Below are 19652 nucleotides of genomic sequence, written 5' to 3' on the forward strand. Positions count from 1 at the left end.
TATCAAACTAATCCTTTTGGCGGCAGCATTACACATTACATGCGATACATTGACGACATATTCATGGTCTGGACAGGAGGACATGATGACCTGGGTCAATTCGTATGTTGGCTGAATTCGAGAACGACTGACATCCAGTTCTCGGTCTCAGCATCAAATGAATCTATCAACTACTTGGATGTGAAAGTGGAACCTTCGGAAGGAGGTTTAAGTACAACATTATTCCGGAAACCTTCCGATAGGAACAAAGCGTTGCATTTTACCAGCAATCACCCTCGCAGTTTAAAACAAAACTTGCCCTATGGGCAATTTTTGAGAATTCACAGAAATTGTTCTAGCAAAGAAGAATATTTTATACATGCTGAACAATTGAAAAATCGACTCATTCAGAGAGGGTACCCAAAAAAACTATTAAAAAATTCCCTCAAACGAGCTTGGTGGACCCCTCGAGAGACGTTGTTGGAAAAAAGAGTGAAACCAGATGTTAAAAGGATGGTTTGTGTCACCACCTTTGGTCCAGCTGCAAACTTACACAGGAAGCTTATCATGTCCAACTGGCATTTACTAAAGAACCTGCATGAGGATTTCACAGCACCACCACTTTTTGCTTACAAAAAGGATAAAAGTGTGGCTAACTATGTTGTTAGGGCAGCATTACCAATCACCAGGGCTCCCACATTACACAGCCTCTTTGGATTACCTCCACCAAAAGGACACCATAAGTGCGGGACATGCACTTGTTGTAATGAGACCATTGAGGATTCAGTTTTTACATTCGACAATATTCATTGGAAACACGACACCTTCACGAATTGTAAATCTAAAAATGTGGTATATGCAATCATTTGCCCATGCCCTCTAGTCTACATTGGGAAAACAACACAAGAAATCAGAAACAGGATCACGCAACACAAATCGCGCATCCGTAGGGGGGTGGAGAATGCCCCATTAGTCAACCATTGGACTAAGTGTAAGCACGAAAACACAGATTTGCGATGGACAGTTCTGTCCAAAATTGAAAAAGACCCTAGGGGCGGTGACACTGAAGCCAAATTGTCACAACGTGAAGCAATGCTTATAATGAAATTCAACACCGCCACGCGGGGATTAAACAAAATATCTGAAATTTATAAGCCTAATGCTTGAGCCAGTCCACTCCAGCTTTTGGTTTGCTCCCCTGCAAAACCGCCTGTGAACTACAAGTCCCAGCAACCCCAGTCTTCCATTATCAACCAGGAAGCACCGAGGCAGTACTCCCACTCGACGACTCGAGCAGTGTGAACCATGCACACCACCTAAGGAGAAGGACTGATGCCTTGCTCCCGCATCGGTATGTTGTCACGCATTCATTTGAATCAACATGCCCGCGTTTTCGACGCTAGTCAGCTAACAACCTTTTTCGCTCCGCTTTGCAGCATAGGAGCGGCCGCCCAGTTTACCATTTGATGGAGCAGCGAGTACGAAGCTGTTCACCAGCAGGTAAGTTTACAAGTTCCCTGTCCCCCCCCCCCCTCCTCATCACGCACGAGCAGAACGAATGATTGGGGAAGGGATGACACTGTATTAAATGTAGTCGTTTCTATTGTCTTCCCTCACACAGCGGCTGTGATCACTCCTATTGGGAAATACAATTCCACTTTGGATTCTTACCTGCCTGCCATTGATTGAGTTCTTAAGACTATTGGATTAAGGTAGGGAGCGGCTGTTGAACACAGGGAGTTGATCCCCCCTTTTTTCTACTCATTGAAACCCTGAACAAATGTGCTTAAGCCAGCCTTTCTTATTGTTTCAGAACCAATCCGGTCCTGAGGAGAACCCCCACTAAATTGAAAGGGGTTTGAAACGCGTCGACCAGTTTTCTGTCCCGCATCTGGTCACCATTTTTACGTTGGAACAGTTGTTGCATTTATTTGGTTTAATAAGATATCTTGTGACAATTACAACTATAATAGATCGCAAAAACATGAAAAGACATATTTTCCATTGAACTGAATGACCGATGCTCGGACGCATTGTCTCTTTATTTATGGTTGTTGTGAATGCATTGTGTATGAATGTATGGCCAAGTGTGTTTGAAATTGTGTATTCATCTGTTTGTATATTTTGTATATAATACCTATTGTATTTTGTATTTTCCATGCACGACGAATAGTGTGCTCAAAAAGAAAAAAAGTATGGTTAACAAAATAGAATAAACTTGTTTGTGGTCAAAGGAATATAGGTTGTTTTTGCTTCAATCAAAGCAGCTTTCGTTTGAAATTTATCAGTTCTTGAAATTGACACTCCAGTATAGTCACGCCAGAGGTCACTGGTAAAATCCACATGCAGTCTCGTACATCCGGAGTTCATTGTGGGCAAGTCCCAACTTATGAGGCTCCCCACAGTAAAAGTTCAACAAATAGGTGTTCAAAAAGTGAAAGATCTGTGCAGCTCAGCTGGTCAGAACCACCTTCTAACACCTAACATTGAAGAGTTGCCTATTACTACATTCAAATATTCATCGCTTATTCTAGGATGGCTCTACTAGAAGCTAGATATAATCACCTTTTTGAAGAGATCCACCAATCTCCCCATTGAAGTTATGTGTAAATTCAGTTCTTTGAGCAACAGCCAAGCCGACGAAAGACTAATCCAGGTAGGACATGACCTTCCAGCCTGCTGTCACTGCGAGGACTTCCCAAAGTCCTTTTTACACAAAAGTATCACCATGGAAACAGTGTACCGAGAATCAGGTAGATCTGCTGTTTTACACCTCAAGGAAGTTCATATTTCCTGCATGTGGCTGAAGGTTCTGAAGGAAGGTTGGCGCTCTGTTCCTCTAAAAATTGGTTTTGCATTATCACTACACTCCCCTCAGTGTCTTTTTTGTTTATATTCAAAACTCTGCTTATTGAGACGTTAAGTGGATGATAGGCCACTGGTTACACCGATTTTAAGCCCTATCCCCCAGGACATTTGTTGTGCTCTATTAAAACAATAAATGGTGTCCTGCAGTGTCCTCTCTGGTGCACGCCTAGAAGAAGCAAGTCACAGTCCAGGCATCTAGTGAGGTCCTCTATTCTGATAGGTCCACAGGGACAAACATACCAAGCACAACATACCACACACACTGACGATAGGACGCGTCTCTAAGGAAAGCGACAATTTGCATTGCGATGTTTTCTTCTTGCAGGGTTTTCCCTCCACAGATTCACTGAAAAGTGGACATTTGGCTGTAGAGTTACATCTGCTGTAGGTTCTGTGTTGGCCTTCCCATGTGTGCAGTTTCCTCTATTGCAGTGATTTGTTTTCTGATAATGCAAAGTGGATTGTGATGTTTCGCTTGTATTTTTCTTAAGTAGTGTTATGGATTGGAAATGATGACAAACAGCTAATGAACGGATTTGTAATGAGGTTGATGTATAGTTTATTTGAAGAAGATTTAATGTATTTCTTTAAATGGCTATGAATATTGGGCATAGAGAGCTGCAGAGTGTTTTGATTCTATCAATAATGAGTTTCAAAGTATTTAAACCATATTTTTTTGCAAATAGTGGTGGGTTTCTGATCCAGTCAGAACACTTAACACTGCTCTACGTTCGGCTAGAAAGATAGCCGAGTGGTTAATCTGAAGTGGGGCGATCCCACTCTCAGTGTGTCATCTAGCCTGGTTAGACAAACCAAGCACCCACCACTTTTGAAGGTGCCAGGCAGGCTACAGGTATTCCAGACACAATAGAAGGGGGTTCCCCAGTATGATAAATGATATAGGCAGGAAGGGAGGGGATTAGAACAATGTAAATAGAAAGAGCAACACCCTGCCAGTATAAATACCCAAAGGTCCTCTAAAGGATCCAAAACTGTAATATGGGGAGCAGACTTAACAGTGCATCAGAGCGACATCATACATGTGTGAATCAGTCAATACTTTTTATAGAAAATATATATATATTTATTTTTATAAAGTCTGACATTTCTAAAAAACATTCGATAAATACATAATCAGGATTCAAAGGATGAAATCAGTGCAATTTTCGTATCACATAAGGAACAGGACATATTCATACTATTCAATGTTCCACTCACTCCAGGGCAATTCTAAGGACTCAACAAACACTCATACCTTTAAGGGATCATTCAGACTCACACGCATTCAAACAATTCATTTGGATGTAGATAGCATAGCCTGCAACTAAAGAATGAAGTTATAGTTGCATGGACGGGGGTGCAGAGGTAAGAAGGCAGATTAGATGATGGGCTGTTGTCCGCAGGGACTCAAATACTGCCGTTCTTAAAAGAAGCGCCGACGCGCGTTTCGGTGTAAGGCACCTTCGTCAGGGCGAGCAGATACAGCCATGGAGGGGAACAAACAAGCTGGGGTCAAGAGGATTTCAAATGAATAAAAAGTTCAAAGGGTCCGTGTGTTCCAAGTCTGGTATGGAAGGATCTCTGTTCAGCCGAAGAGAAATTCTTATTTTTCTTTCCTTTAAATAGCTGTGGAGATGTCCAACACTAGTGATTATCGTCCTTCTTTGTGACCGGATTTAGTATGGCAGACGATCAAACACTGATAGTTGCTAATACATAGCCTCCGCGTCTGGGTAACGAGGGATGGTGGTACAAGAGGCTTCACATCATCCACTCCTTTATGATGAATGGGTTCAGAGTGGGGAGATCCCGGGAAAGTTTTTCAAAATCGAAGTGCTTCCAAACAGCGGGGGTTTCCGTTTCCAACCATCCTCACGTCGCCATCGGACGAGAACGGAAAACCCCCGGGCCGTGGCTGGATGTAATTTTCCAGAAGCCTCCTGTTAGCTAGTGAATAGGCACTTGTTTTGTATTAGATAACTGATAGGTTTTAACAGGAACGAGAGGGGGCAACATAAGAATGAGTCATGAGAAGAATAGTCTTGACCACATCATGCGAAATATGTAACGTTTTAATATCTAATGTCTAAAGTCTTTTGCACCCGTATGAGAAATGGGGAGCTTGCCTATTACCAGGACTTTACTGAAATTCTACTGCAGGACATAGGAGACGAAAGAAAATAATGTTGCAACATAGAATTTTGTATATTTATATTAGTGTGTCCTTCTAGAGTAGCGGCCGGATTCCTTTTCCAACTCTCTGCCGGATTCCTTCTCCGACTCTCTAACTGGAGATTCATGTTTGAGTTTCTGATACTTCTTGTTAGATTTGGGGGTCTCTAGCTGGCACAGGTAGGTACTTGTGACAAATAGGGACCCTTACCTCCAGTTAGGATAAGGGGATTGCACTCCTAAAATAATACAGTAACCCTGTGGCAACACTACAGATGGACACCACCCAAGGTTTTATATAAAAAATAAGTATACTTTATATAGATTTACCACAAGACCATAAACGACAAAAATACACAATACTGTTACTTCAAGATGGTAGTTATAGATTAGTTCAGTTCAATTCTTAAGATGCAACACTTTGCGTCAATGTACCTTACGATGCGTTGCGCTTCCACGACAAGCAATGTGGCAGCGAGGGTAATGCGGCAAAGTTCAGGTACAAATAAATAAAGACGTGAAGATCTTCCAAATACAGCATGCTTCTCCGTGGATGCGAGAAGTTCTCGGTTCGATACGTGGACTGCAGCGGCGACACCCTTGTTCAGAAGTGCGACGGCAACAGCTTCAGCTGCGACACTCTTCTCCCACGTTTGTGTGAAGCTTCCGCAAAATGCAACAACTACAGCAGCGACATCCTTGTTCAGAAATGCGACAGCAGCAGCTCCTACTGCAGAGTGTTCTCGGGGGATGCGAGGCGCTTTCCTAAATGCGGTGCAATGCGACAGTTCCAGCAGCGAAACCCTTGTTCAGAAGTGCGACGGCAGCAACAGCGACACGCTTCTACCTCGTTGCAAGACTCTTCTCTCCATGCGGTTCAGTGCGACAACTCCAGTGGCGGCACCCTTGTTTAGAAGTGCGACGGCAGGCAGCAGCGAAGGCGACACGCTTCCTCTTTGTTGCGGCATGCTTCTCTCGATGCGGTGCAGTACGACAACTCCAGCGGCGACACCCTTGTTCAGAAGTGCGACGGCAGGCAGCATCAGCGACCGCGACACGCTTTGATCTTGTTGCATCGCTTTTCCAGCTCCTTGCGACACGCAGTTCCTCAGAAGGCCCAAAACAGCAGCAGGCACTTCCACAAGAACTCTGGGGAGCTGGGGATTGAAGTCTGTTGTCCCTGAGACTTCAGCAGGAGGCAAGCTCTTTTCCAAGCCCTTGGAGATCCTTCACAAGTTGAAAGCAAAGTACACAAAGTTCCTTTCTCCTTCCTTCAGCAGTAAGGCAACCACTGCAGGCCAATCCCCCAAGCAGCACTTCAGCTTGGGAATAGTCTCTCCTCAGTTCCTCTCCTCAAGTACAAATATATCGATGAACCAGCTTGAAAACGTATACTCCAAAATCTCCTTCCTCAGATTCTCCTTGATCCCATCTCTGGTGTTTAACTCAATAAACAGTAAAGGTTTCTTCTTGTAGTCCAAAGTGATCTAATTTCATGGGATCAGGATCCCAATATTTATACCCCAAAATCCTTTGTTGTCTGAGGGTAGAGGGGCCTTTGCCCAGTCCAAACCACTTCTGAAGCACTCTGTTTACATAACTCCTTATTTACTTTCACGGTGCAGGGCAGAAACATTAGGCGCCCCACAGGAGGTGGAGCCAGCATTGTGGAAGGCAAGTACAGCCCTGGTGCACATTGTTGACAGTCGTCCTTCTCTCCTTTCAGTGTGCAGGGCAGAGACATCAGACGCACCACAGGGGGTGGACCTAGCACTGTGGGGGGCGGGCACAGTCCTATTCATGCCCCAGGTGCAACTCTTCCCTCCCATCTATATGTGGATCTCTCTATTCACCACTGCACAGCCCCAGCCTGCCTCCTGGAATTCCCCAGCCCTGTCACACATAAACCCAGACAAGGAATACACAACCTCGCAGAGGCAGGCTGAAATGGTTAAGCAAGAAAATACCTACTTTCTAAGAGTGGTATTTGCAAACACAGAATATTAAAATAAACTTCACTAAAACATGTATTTTATTATTCTGAATCCAGGCATACTAAACTCGGATTTCTACAATGTTCTCTGAGTCTGCTAGAATTATAAAGTCTAATAATTCTAACAGCCCATTCTGGCCTATGGAGAACAGGTAGCCTTGCAATGGTGAAAAACGAAAATGGCTGTAATTCAATATTAGGACAAGCCACACACATCAGGGCTTGTCCTACCTAATACTTACAATGCACCCTGCCCTTGGGCCTACCTTAGGGGTGTCCGATATGAAGAAAAGGGAAGGTTTAGGGACTGGCAAGTAGGTGCACTTGCCCAGTCAGCATGACAGTACCAGACTGCAAGCAGGCTCAGCAAATGGCAGACCTTAGACACATTTTTCAAGGCTGCTTCTGTGGGTGGCACAACCAGTTCTGCAAGCCCACCAGCAGCATTTGGATTTACGAGCCCCGGGCACACTCAGTGCACTGTACTAGAGTCTAACAAGTAAACCAAATAGCCAAACATGGAACCACTGATTAATATATCAATTTCCAATAGGGAGCACTTGCACTGTGGCACTGGGCAGCCCAGTGCCACAGTGCCCAAAGCATCAAAGACCAGCAAAAAATACATGAGACAGCAGCAAAAAATGGAAGGGAGGCACGACAACGGTGCCAGGTCTAACACGTCTCTTTATGACAGGTTGCTTTACTTATTTTCATTGAATTGTCTGCTGATATGGAGCTCATCAGAACTCCTCATTCAGTTTCTGAACTGACACCTTATTTTCACCTTATACTAATATATTTAGATTAAGGAACCTCCTTTATGGAATACACTTACCGTATTAAAACAATAATTACTATTGTTTTGACTAATGTCCTATTTTACCTTACATTGAAATATCAATTATTGGAGTATGTTAATTTCCAATGCTGATTCTTAAAAGGCTAATTCTTATTGGATACAATCATTAAAAACTAAAAGAAATTAAAATAAAACATGTTAACTCATACAACTCACTTTATTCACTGAACTATAAGTCATTAATGATTTAACATGTCAGTTGGATTAACGTAGGTGATTGCTCCTTACAACTCCTAGTCGACGAGCAAATGTCCATACGACTAGTGGCGGGGTTATTTCGTGATTACACTGAAGATTGATGTATTGTAATACCGGCTCCCTAAATTACAAACAGCAAACTTTGGTAAAGAATGTCTAATGAATATGCTAATATTTGACAAGTACAAACATTTCAAGATTCAGGCAAGAGAAGGAGCTCAAATCTTCCTATGCCTTCGGCTCAGGCCTTTAACGCGGGAGCCAGCCTTTAATAGCCGTATAGCCCACTACGGCGGGCTATAAGGCTATATTATGAGCTATGACCAATCCTACAACTGTAATTTTATTTCCCTTCCTACAGCTTCAAACACGATGGACAGGTAGGTACGTTCAGTCCGTGTATGTGCTCACACCTGGGTATGAGGCCTCTTACCTTTGTTATAAACATTGGTTGGAAGCTGCACATTGCTGAGGGATGTGTTCACCATCATGTTATTAAAGTGCTCATTTGATTCCAGGACAAATTCATCTCCAAGTTCCACATAGTCTCCATTCTCGTCCTTCTCGTTAATTCGAACAGAATTGTAGTAGTCAAACTGGTGGGAAAGAGAAGAGAGTGTCATAGACTGGGAAAAGCTAGAATCCTCCTGGTGATAAGAGGTTGGGAATGAAAATACCATAAGAACCTCTGCTAAGCTATTTTTCAATTAGGGAACATCATTCAAAATCACCATCTTACCCACAAGCAATATAAACACTTGAGTTGATCATTGATAATAAAACAGATCCTGTATTATATTTATTGTGCTCATGAGATGGCCAGTCTTCTTTTAGATCATTAATGACTTTGTTAAATATTTCCTGCCAGCCTTCTCTCTCTTAGTAGCACATATTGACAATTGGAACCTAGAGCCCAGCTTGATGCTCACTTTGCCATAATTCACTAAAACATGCTACCAGATAGTAACTCTTGTGGGTCGCGGCCACCCTTGATTCCTCTGGGCACCCCATTGAGCTGGTTGACAAGTTTGCCATTTGTGGTAGGCCTCGGCACACCTGCAGGCCAGTCACCGTCAGACTGGAAATAAAGGAGGGAAATAAAGTAAAAGCATGGCAACAGGTCTTCAACTATGACTTCAGGATCTGAATAACATACCTGTATCCATCAATGCAGCTCTGCCAGTGCTCAAATTAGGAAAAAGCTACAGACAAAAGTCTTAAATGAAACCACATCACCTCGAATTAACGGTTCATTCCACTGTCAGAGGCCAACTACTTCTCCAAACAACCACTCATTGAATACATGCCTGTGACCCTGTACAACGCTCCACTGTGTTTCGGCTAAAGGTCTGATTTCTATCTTGGCGGACGGGATTGGAGCCTCATAGGATATAATGGAATTTATATTTCAGCAGGCGGGATTTCCGTCACCATTGTGACAGAGTAACCCATCCGCCAAGATTTAAATCAGCCTCTAAGTCTTTGCTATACAAATACCACATAGATAGACACATACTAGCTAAATGTGTTCTAATTAAGATTTAATGCTGTCAAATGCTGAGCATTTTCTGTCAAACTACATAATCACATCAACTAGTTGCCTTTAAAAACTTCCTTTCAGGAAGTAAAGCATTACCTCTAACTAAAACAAATTTCAGTCAAATAATAGGTGCAATGTAGCAAAGAAAGGCATAGAACGTGTACAAAAATGTGGCAACATGTGGCACTCACCAAAATTGATAACTGTTGTAATCTCCTATTCTTGGTACCTTTAGGAGACTGGCAGCGTATGACAAGAATGAAATGCGTTACTTACCTGTAACAGCAGTTATCCAGTATTGGTGTCTTTCATAGATTCACATGCCTGAATCATTCCCCGTCGTCGAGACGGGAGCCTCCGGTAATAAAAAAAAGTAATGTCCATAGACATACATTAGAGAAAAAGGGTCTAAGGGCCTCCCCTTAGTAGCCTTTCCTTGTCCTTATGTAAAAAGGACCAAACTCTCACAGTCAGCCAATCAGCTCCGACCTCCCTCTAGAACCTTCCTGGGAGGAGCCTCAGTCCCTCAGATTTTCGTACGCACCCAGCTAGGTTGGCGTAATATAGTCCGAGAGGGAAGTGAGTCCTTCCAGGGGAGGCAGGAGGGTTGCATGTGAATCTATGAAAGACACCAATACTGGATAACTGCTGTTACAGGTAAGTAACGCATTTCTTATCCAGTATTAGGGGTGTCTTTCATAGATTCACATGCCTGAATCAGAGTAGCTAGCAATCATAGTAGCACATTCGTAAAGTTGCTCTGCCGTCATGTTAGATCATGCATATAAATCAGACAACAATGAGACAGCATAGAGAGAATAACATCAGAACAAGAATGTGCATACCTGGAAGGCGGGATGTAGGAAGGCTCACCTTACTGAAAGAGATGGCGAAGCACCGCCTGGCCCACTGCCGCATCCTTCTGGAGTTCGGTATCCAGGCAGTAGTGTCTGGCGAAAGTATGCGGTGACTTCCAGGTCGCCGCCCTGCAGATGTCCAGGATTGGCACTCCTGCAAACAGCGCTGCTGATGTGGACATCGCTCTGGTGGAATGAGCAGTGACGTGATCATTCAGAGGCCGGCCGGCCTTGTCGTGGCAGAATGAAATCGCAGAGGAGATCCATCTGGATATGCTTTGCTTCGTGAGAGGCAGGCCCATTCGTGGTCTGCTGTATGCCACGAACAGCTGTGTAGATTTCCTGAGATCCTTAGTCTTGTCCAGGTAGAACTTTATGCATCTCATGAGGTCCAAAGAATGCAGCGACCTTTCCGCTGCCGTCGAAGGGTTGGCAAAGAAGGACTTAAGGACTATTGGTTCATTGAGATGAAAGTCCGAAGGTACTTTTGGAATGAACTTAGGGTTTGGTCGCAGTACCACCTTGTCCTGTCTGAATTGCATGTAAGGCTCCTGAATGGATAAAGCTTGCAGTTCGCTAACCCTTCTTGCAGACGTTAGAGCAAGCAAGAGTGCTGTTTTCCACGAGATGTGTTTAAGAGATGCCCGGTGAATGGGCTCAAATGGGTGGCGCATGAGTTGGTTGAGTACCAGATTAAGCTGCCATGTAGGAGGCACCTTCCGAGGCCTCGGAAAGGATCTGTAGAGCCCCTTTAGGAATTGCTTGACTAGTCGGCTGGACCACAGAGAAGGCTCTGAGACAGTTCTGGTGAACCTCGAGATAGCCGCCAGGTGAACCTTGATGGACGCATGCGCTAGTCCTGACTGAGCCAGATGCAAGAGGTATGGTAGTACCTGTTCAGGGGTGATGGCGAGGGGCCGCAGGCCCTGGTCCGAACACCAAATGCAGAACCTCTTCCATTTGAGAGTGTAGGTCTTGTTCGTACTGTCTGCCCTTGCATTGGCTAACACATCCCTGCAGTCTTGCGGGATATTCAGGCCACCGAACTCTCTGTGCTCAGGAGCCAGGCTGATAAGTTGAGCGATTGGAGGTTCGGGTGTTGCACCTGTCCGTTGGACATCGTCAAGAGTGTCGGGTGTTGTTTCAGGCGAATCAGAGATCTGATGGAAAGTCGAAGCAGATCCGAGAACCAGTGTTGCCTCGGCCAGAACGGGGCAATCAGTATCAGGGTGCAGGGCTCCACTTTCATCTTCCTGAGGAGCCTTGGGATCATCGGGAATGGAGGAAACGCGTACGCAAAGGCGCTGGACCATCCTATGGAAAATGCATTTCCTAGTGATCCTTGTTGGGGATGCCAACTTGCGTAGCTTGGGCATTTGGCGTTCCTCCTGGTGGCAAATAGGTCGATGTTCGGGACTCCCCATAGAGAGAAGACGTGAGTCAGAGCGCTGTCGGATAGTTCCCACTCGTGGGAGAGGGATTTTTGCCTGCTCAGGGCGTCCGCGATAGTGTTGTCCTTTCCTGGGACATATTCTGCTTTGAGCGGGATCCCGTGTATCACTAGCCAATTCCAGATTTTCTGCGATTCGCGCGAGAGAGAAAGCGAACGCGTTCCCCCTTGCTTGTTTAGGTAGTGCATCGTCGTGGTGTTGTCTGTCCTGACGAGCACCGGGGAGTTCTGGATGCGTGGCAAGAAGGCCTGTAGCGCCAGGTACACGGCTCTGAGCTCCAAAAGGTTTATGTGGAGCGATTTCTCTTGAGTGTCCCACTTGCCGCTGATCTGAAGGTCCTGGAGAACTGCGCCCCATCCCTCTAGGGAGGCGTCGGTGGTGATTACTAGCGGTGACGCTGGAAGGAGAAAGGGTAAGCCGACAGTTAGATTCCGGCGACGCTTCCACCATAGCAGACCTTTGGACATTTTTGGTGTGATCCGAACAATGTCGTCGAAGGAGCCAGTACTTTGAGTCCATTGGCTCGTGAGTGCCTCCTGCAAGGGCCGCATTCTGAGTCTGCAGTGCGGGATGAGGAGTATGCAGGAAGACATCATCCCTAGGAGGGAGGTGTAAGTCCGAACTTTTAGGTGTGTCTTTGTCGCCACAGCCGTGGCCAGGGATAAGATCTTGTCCGTCCTCTCCTTCGAGGGGAAGGCTCTTGTGGACTCCGTGTCTAAGATGGCCCCTAGGAAGGTAATTTTTGTTGCGGGGACCATGCAGGATTTTTTGAGATTGAGCGTCAATCCCAGTCTCTGAAAGAGATTGGTGCAGGCGTTGGAGGATGCGACTGTGTCTGCAGGCGAGGGTGCTTTCACCAGCCAGTCGTCTAGGTAGGGGAAGACTTGGTGGCCCAGTTGACGCAGGAAGGCTGCCACTGGCGCAAGGCACTTCGTGAAGATCCGTGGCGCGGACTTGAGGCCGAACGGCAGGACCTTGAACTGATAGTGGCGGCCCGCCACCTCGAATCGTAGGAATTTCCGGTGACTTCTGAGGATGGGGATGTGGTAGTAGGCATCCTGGAGATCTAAGGATGTCATGAAATCTCCTCTTTCTAGAATGCCCAGAATTTCTTGAAGGGTCACCATCCTGAACGATTGGCTCCGTAGGAAGGTGTTGAGCGCCCGGAGATCCAGGATGGGCCTCCACTTGTTTTCTTTTTGCTGTACCAGAAAGAAGTGGGAGTAAAATCCCTTCCCTTTCGAGGATGCCGGCACTCTTTCGATTGCCCCTTTCTGAAGCATTGTCGAAAGCTCCTTTAGAAGCTGTCGCGGGTGTTTGTGCGTCCGCCTGCGTGGGGGGGTATTGGGAGGGATAGAGGTGAATTCGAGAGAATGGCCGAATCGAATAATTTGAAGAACCCACCGGTCCGTGGTGAGGTATTGCCAATTGGTGAGGAAATGGGTCAGTTTTCCTCCAATTTGAAAGGATGTAGATGGTGGTTGGACTGGCTGGAGTAATCGGTCACTGGCGGCCGCCAGCGCCCCTCTTGGTATTCTTGCCTCTGTAGTCGGATCTGCCGAACGAAGATTGGCGTCCTTGTTGTTGTTTGTTTTGGTATTGGCCTTTGTGATTGTATGAAAACGAGGCCCTATTCTGATAGGACCCTCGATAGGAGGACTGACCTCTTGCTCTGTTGCCTCGAAAGGACTGGTTTCTGGATTGCAGGGTACCCAGTGCCCTCGCCGTGTCCGTGTCCTTTTTAATGGCCTGCAGTGCCTCGTCGATTTTTTCTCCAAAGAGGTGTTGCCCGTCGAAGGGCATATCCAGTACCTTCGATTGCACTTCCTGGCGGAATGATGTCGCTTTTAGCCATCCTTGGCGTCGTAGGGCAGCAGCCCCTGCCAGTTGGCGGAAGCCTGTCATGGCTGCGTCGATAGCGCAGTCAATCAGTTCCGCTGCTGAAGATTGACCTTCCGTCAGTAGCGCCTTCACCTCACCCTGGACTGTGTCAGGCAGTTCCTGTACGTAAGGGGCGATGTCCTCCCAGAGCTGGCGATTGTAACGCCCCAACAAGGCTATGGAGTTTGCCACCTTGATGGTCATGGCCGATGTGGATGAGAAACGTTTCCCAATCGTGTCTAGTTTCCTGCCCTCCTTGTCCGGGGGGGCGGATAGTGGTGAGGAAGGGTTACGGGAGTGTTTCTGGGCTGCCTGTGTCACCACTGAGTCTGGCTTGGGGTGACCATTGAGGCAAGCCGCCGCCGTTAGTGGTGCCCTGTATTTCTTGTCCAGGCGTGGAACAACCGCCGAAACAGAAGCAGGTGTTTGCATTAATTTCAGTCCTTGTTCCCACAGGAATTCAATAATTGGAACAGTTTTTGCGGATTTGTGAGTCTGCTCCTTAAAATCCAGCAAGAAACAGTCCGTTTCCGTCGATTCCACCGCCATATGGAATCTTATTGCTGCTCTTTCCACAAGCTTGTGAAAGCCAGCAATGTCCACCGGCGGGGAGTCCGCATGACGCGGTTGTGGTGAAGCTGGGGATGACGCTACATATTCATCCTCTTCATCGTGGTCTGAGTGATCCTGGTCCGAGTGGTCAGAGTGCACCTCCTGGACCTCGCCGTCCTCTAGTTCCTCCTCCTCCTCGTCCGAAGAGACCACCACTTGAGGCTGGACGTCATGGTGGGTTTGAGGGCGATGCTGAGTTTGTTTTGAGGCGGGCACCGGAGCTTGGGTTGTAGGTATCTGATCCCCTGTGTCCTGAGGTGTCTGAACGTTAGGCGTTTGACCGCCTCTGTTTGACTCTGGAAAGCGTTGCTTGTAATCCTGTACAAGGAGCCTTAAGTCATCAACTAGGGTTGCAGGCAAGCATATCATGGGGGTTACTTCCGTGCGGACACTGGTATGGATAGAGTGTTCCTGATAGGTGCAGTCGTCCTGCTCCTCGTCAGTGCTTTGGCACTTAATGTGCAGGTCCGAGACCGAAGTTGCGGGATCCAGGTGGTCATCCTCTTCGGATTCTTCGCTTTGGAAGATTTCCTGAGGTGGTTGCTTCTCCACTTTGCTTGGAGACGTCGTTTCAGGGGTAATCTGTGGTTTGGTAGGTTTTGCAGACTGCACAACAGAGCCAGTCGTCGTCGAGGGTACCGTCGACGGTGGTAGCATGAGTGTCGACACTTCCACAAGTTTCGATTGTTTCCATGGCTCCGGCCTTGTTTCCTTCGACGACGAGCCCTCCGTCGACGGTGTCGTCGTCGAGTCCCTCGTCGACGGGGTCTTCGTCGACGGTGTCGGGGTCTTCGTCGACGGTGTCGTCGTCGATTCCCTCGTCGACGGAGTCTTCATCGCCGGGGCCGTCGCTGACGACGAGCCCTTCGCCGACGGAGTCGTCGACGGAGTCGTCGACGGTGGAGTGGGTGATGGGTTCTTGGTCGTCAAGGACTGCGAAGTCGTCGTCGACGTCCTCGTCGACGATGCTTTCGTAGACGACGTCCTCGTCGTCGAGTCTCTCGTCGACACCTTGGTCGTCGACGGTGGGACGTTTGATAACGGCTTCGACGACGATGGGTTCGTCGACGATGGCGTCGTCGACGGTGTAGTCTTCGGCGTCGACATGGTTTTCGTTGTCGATTTTAGGCCAATAGTTGAAGAAATCGGTCTACCTGAAGATGAGGAGGGCGTAGTCATCGTCGTCGACGCTGAAGGCGAAGAAGCCGATGTGGTAGACACTGTGGTCGTGACCGAGGTAGTCCTCTGGGTTTGTCTAGAGGACGGAGCAGGCTTTTTAAAGGTTTTATCCTCTTTAGCAGACACTGAAGATGACGTAGATCTTGCCTCTGAAGACTTTTTGTGAGACTTCGCAGGAGGAGTGTCTGAGGGGCCCGGGGAAGATACCCTAGGCCTCTTTTGAGAGACTGCTGATGCCCTGGAAGCGCTACTCACGGAGGATTCCAGGTGGTCTCTGTCCTTAAGCCTGTCCAGCCATATAAGAAGGCGACCTTCTCTGTCTCTCACAGTCTTTTTAGGAAAAGACCTACAGATCCAGCATTTGTCTGAGACATGGTCCGGGTAAAGGCAATACAAGCACAGGTCGTGCTTATCATCCACATGAATTCTTTTCTTGCTGCAGGAAGAGCAGGCCCTGAACAGGGCTTTCTTCTTCAAGTCAGACATGAAAAAGCAGTGGAAAGAACACACTTACTGCCAAGACAGTGTAGTGAAGTCTTCCTTGAAGAGTTGTTGGTTTAGAGAACACTTTCAAAGAAAGTTTGATGATTTTTGAAGAAACCTGAGGAGAGCTCAGGCTGGAGACTCCCTAGCACAACGTGCGGTAGAAAATCTGAGGGACTGAGGCTCCTCCCAGGAAGGTTCTAGAGGGAGGTCGGAGCTGATTGGCTGACTGTGAGAGTTTGGTCCTTTTTACATAAGGACAAGGAAAGGCTACTAAGGGGAGGCCCTTAGACCCTTTTTCTCTAATGTATGTCTATGGACATTACTTTTTTTATTACCGGAGGCTCCCGTCTCGACGACGGGGAATGATTCAGGCATGTGAATCTATGAAATACACCCCTAATACTGGATAAGTTAAGAGACCCCGTGATGAGAATTCCATGTTGGGACAACTGGAGTCTCTGAGCTGAGCTGGCGTGTTGTCAATGTTGGTGGTGCTGAGTTCATGACAATACACTACTTAAATCAAATTGGCATTTCAATACTGGCAACGAGTTATGCTTGATGGGGGACAAGTGTTCTGCACCACCAACTTCCCTTTTTGCACCAATACAACATTTATGAGGAATCTATCATTTCAAGCGGCATTAGTGAAGGAGCGAGGATTTCAACCCTTTTATTTGGTAACGTAGCATTGCACATTGTGTTACCTGTGTCCAACTGTCGTGTCAGGTGATGTAGTTTTGGGAACTTTTGTCTGGACTCGAGCCTCCGATGAATGTGTATCAGCTCGAGGTGCCTGTGGTTGTACATCTTCGCAGGCAGCCATTGCTAGGGAGCCGTGGAAGCAAACAGCAGAAGGAGCCGTCTGAGTGTGAGTATCCTCACGGGCAGCCGTTGGTGGGAACCGGGGCAACACGATCCGTCAGCATAAACAGCATGATGAAGTCACGCGCACAGCTTTGTCCCAAACACAAGTACATACGTTTATGTGGGAGCCAACGTGTCTATGTGACGTTGTCACATGTACAGCTGCGTCGACCACCATATTTGTTTGAGGCAAATGATTCATTTTAACAAATCGCTGACCGGACTTATACATCATTAGGCTGATCATCCAGTGATCTTCGAGGCATTTTAATTTCAGTTAATGTGCCGCCCAGTTATATCACAGAAAACGCCTCTAACGGGATTTTGGTGAGAATTTATTGAATTTTGTTTAACATTTGTGCAGTACAAATGTACATCTGCTAACATTCAACTACTAGCATGTCTCAACCCCCAATTTTTCTGTCAGAGAAGGGGGAGCCCCTTTTGTCTTGGAAAAGGTGAAGAAAACTATTTGACTCCAATTGAGTGGCCATTGAGGGGAGAAATGTTCTGCTTACAGGAAACAAGCCATTCTACTGCATAATCTTGGCGTTGAGGGACGTAATTTCTATGACAGCATTGATGAGTTGGCTGTTAGTAATGGTGAATGAGAACCCTCGGATGTTTTTTTAATGTCCAGGAAAATGCTTGAGCAGTACTTAGGGCCACATATAAGTGTAGTGTTAGAACACCACAAATTGTTCACCAGGGTACTGGAACCTAATGATAAAAGTGGGCAATTATGTTGCATCTTTAAAGACCTTGGCTCGCATATGGGAGTTCAGAGAATTAACTGAATCTCTCGTAAGACATCAATTGGTGAGATGCACCAATTGCAACAGGGTGCAAGAGAAACTTGTCCAGGAATCCCACACTCAAGAAAGCCATTGACATTGTGCAACACAAGGAGAACATGTAAGGTTGGGTGAAGGATATGAGAAGTAATGCTCTGGCGATGGACAAAAGTTCTGTGCAGAGCAGTATTCATGAAGTTACTGAGGAAAAAATACTTCAGGCTAGCAGAGGAAATGTTTTTTAAAGTGTCTTCTGTTACAATATTGAAAAATGGCCCAAACACACAGAAGGTCAAAGGTTTAAGATGTGGCAGTTTTGCCCACTATTCCAACAGCCCAACTTGTTATGCCAAAGGGTCAATGTGCCATAAGTGTGGTATCAAAGGGCATTATGTGCGTGTGTGTAAGTCCACAGAGAAGGTGAAAACTGTGGAAAATGTGTGTGAGAACGTGCAAACTGGTAATTCTGAGTGGAAGTGAGGACAGTGGAGAGGTGGATGCTGACATAATGGTCATGCAGAGTGTGAAATTGATGTTGGTGGGAAAAACATGTGTAGTGCTAGCATACTGAGGTTCACACTTCACCACGATTGGAAACAAACAATGGGATGCAAAGTTTACTAATGAAGGAATAAAGTTGGAACATCCAGATAATAATCCGGTTAGCTGTGGGAGTTTGCCTATTAATGTTTTGGGTTACGAAGTGATAAAAGCTGAGTTTAAGAATAGACTAACCATTGGGATGGTTTATGTAGCGGAGAGAGGGGACATCCTTTTGGGGTGGAGGCACCAACGTGATTTAGGAACTATTTTAAATCTCAAGGCTTGCAATCCGAGAGCTCAAGTAATGCTGAGTGACAACTCGGGTGATGGGGAACGATTTTTCAGGTACTTCCCAGAGGTGTTTTGTGACAATTTAGGTCTGCTCAAAATCTTGAAAAAAGGAGCTAGGCCATGTGTGCTTTAAGTGCAGAAAGTACTGTGCATGATGACTGTACCATTGAAAGAGAAACTAGGAAGACTCGTGGATATGGAAGTGATAGAAGAAATTGAGGTGTTAGAGTGGGTGGCGCCAGTGGTTTTAGCACCGAAGGATGGAGGTAAAGCCATTGAAATGTGTGTGGACATGCGTGGTCTTAATGAATGGATATGGGTAGACCACCAACCACTCCCAAACATTTCTGACTCCATCAGTATGCTGAGGGGAGGTAAGATTTTTAGTGTCTTGGATCTCTCATCAGCGTATCACCAGGTTAAATTACATCAAGATTCAAATCATTTTACCTCCTTTGTGACTCCCTTGGGTGCTTGCCATTTTATAAAGATGCCATTTGGTTTAGGCTCTGCGGCAGCTTGTTTCCAGAGGATTATGAAGTTGGGGCTTGGTGTTGTGGCTATGTCCTCTTTTTCCAATATGACATACTAAATTGTGGCTAAGATGAAAGTGAGCATGAGAATGTGCTTAGAGGTGTGTTGAAGAGACTGGGGAGAAAGGACTCACTGTAAAGAAGCAAAAGTGCCGGATTGGGGTGACGTCTGTTACTTACCTTGGACATGTGCTTTCTGGTGAGGCAATACAACCTAAATTAGAATTGGCAAAGTGTACTGTAAAGCCTCCTACTCCCAGTGACAAGGAGCAAGTCAGGTTCTTTATTGGACTTGCTGAATTTCACTCAAAATTTGTGAAAGGCTTTGCAAGTGTAGTAGAGCCCATCAGATTGTTACATACAAAAGGAATGCATTTCAATTGGACAATTGACTGAGGTGAAGCATTTGCAACAATAAAGTCAGTGATTGGCAAGATGCCCACTTTGTAACATTTTGATAACAAACTCAAGATGATACTGACCACGGATTCCAGCATCATGGGTTTGGGAACTGTGCTATTCCAAACAGTAGAGGATGAAGAGAGA

The 19652-nt window shown here is 46.2% G+C and overlaps 1 protein-coding gene across 1 annotated transcript in view; it reads right to left on the minus strand.

Annotated features, from left to right (window-relative positions):
* LOC147733967 (voltage-dependent calcium channel subunit alpha-2/delta-4-like) overlaps positions 1-19652 on the minus strand; it is a 961982-nt gene that overhangs the window by 683620 nt on the left and 258710 nt on the right. The window contains exon 5 of the mRNA XM_086952873.1: positions 8506-8668. Coding sequence (XP_086808999.1) covers positions 8506-8668 — 163 coding nt within the window. The remainder of the gene's footprint in view (positions 1-8505; positions 8669-19652) is intronic.

The sequence above is a fragment of the Lissotriton vulgaris genome, chromosome 1_2 (assembly GCF_964263255.1).
Source record: "Lissotriton vulgaris chromosome 1_2, aLisVul1.2, whole genome shotgun sequence".
Classification (NCBI taxonomy): Eukaryota; Metazoa; Chordata; class Amphibia; order Caudata; family Salamandridae; genus Lissotriton; species Lissotriton vulgaris.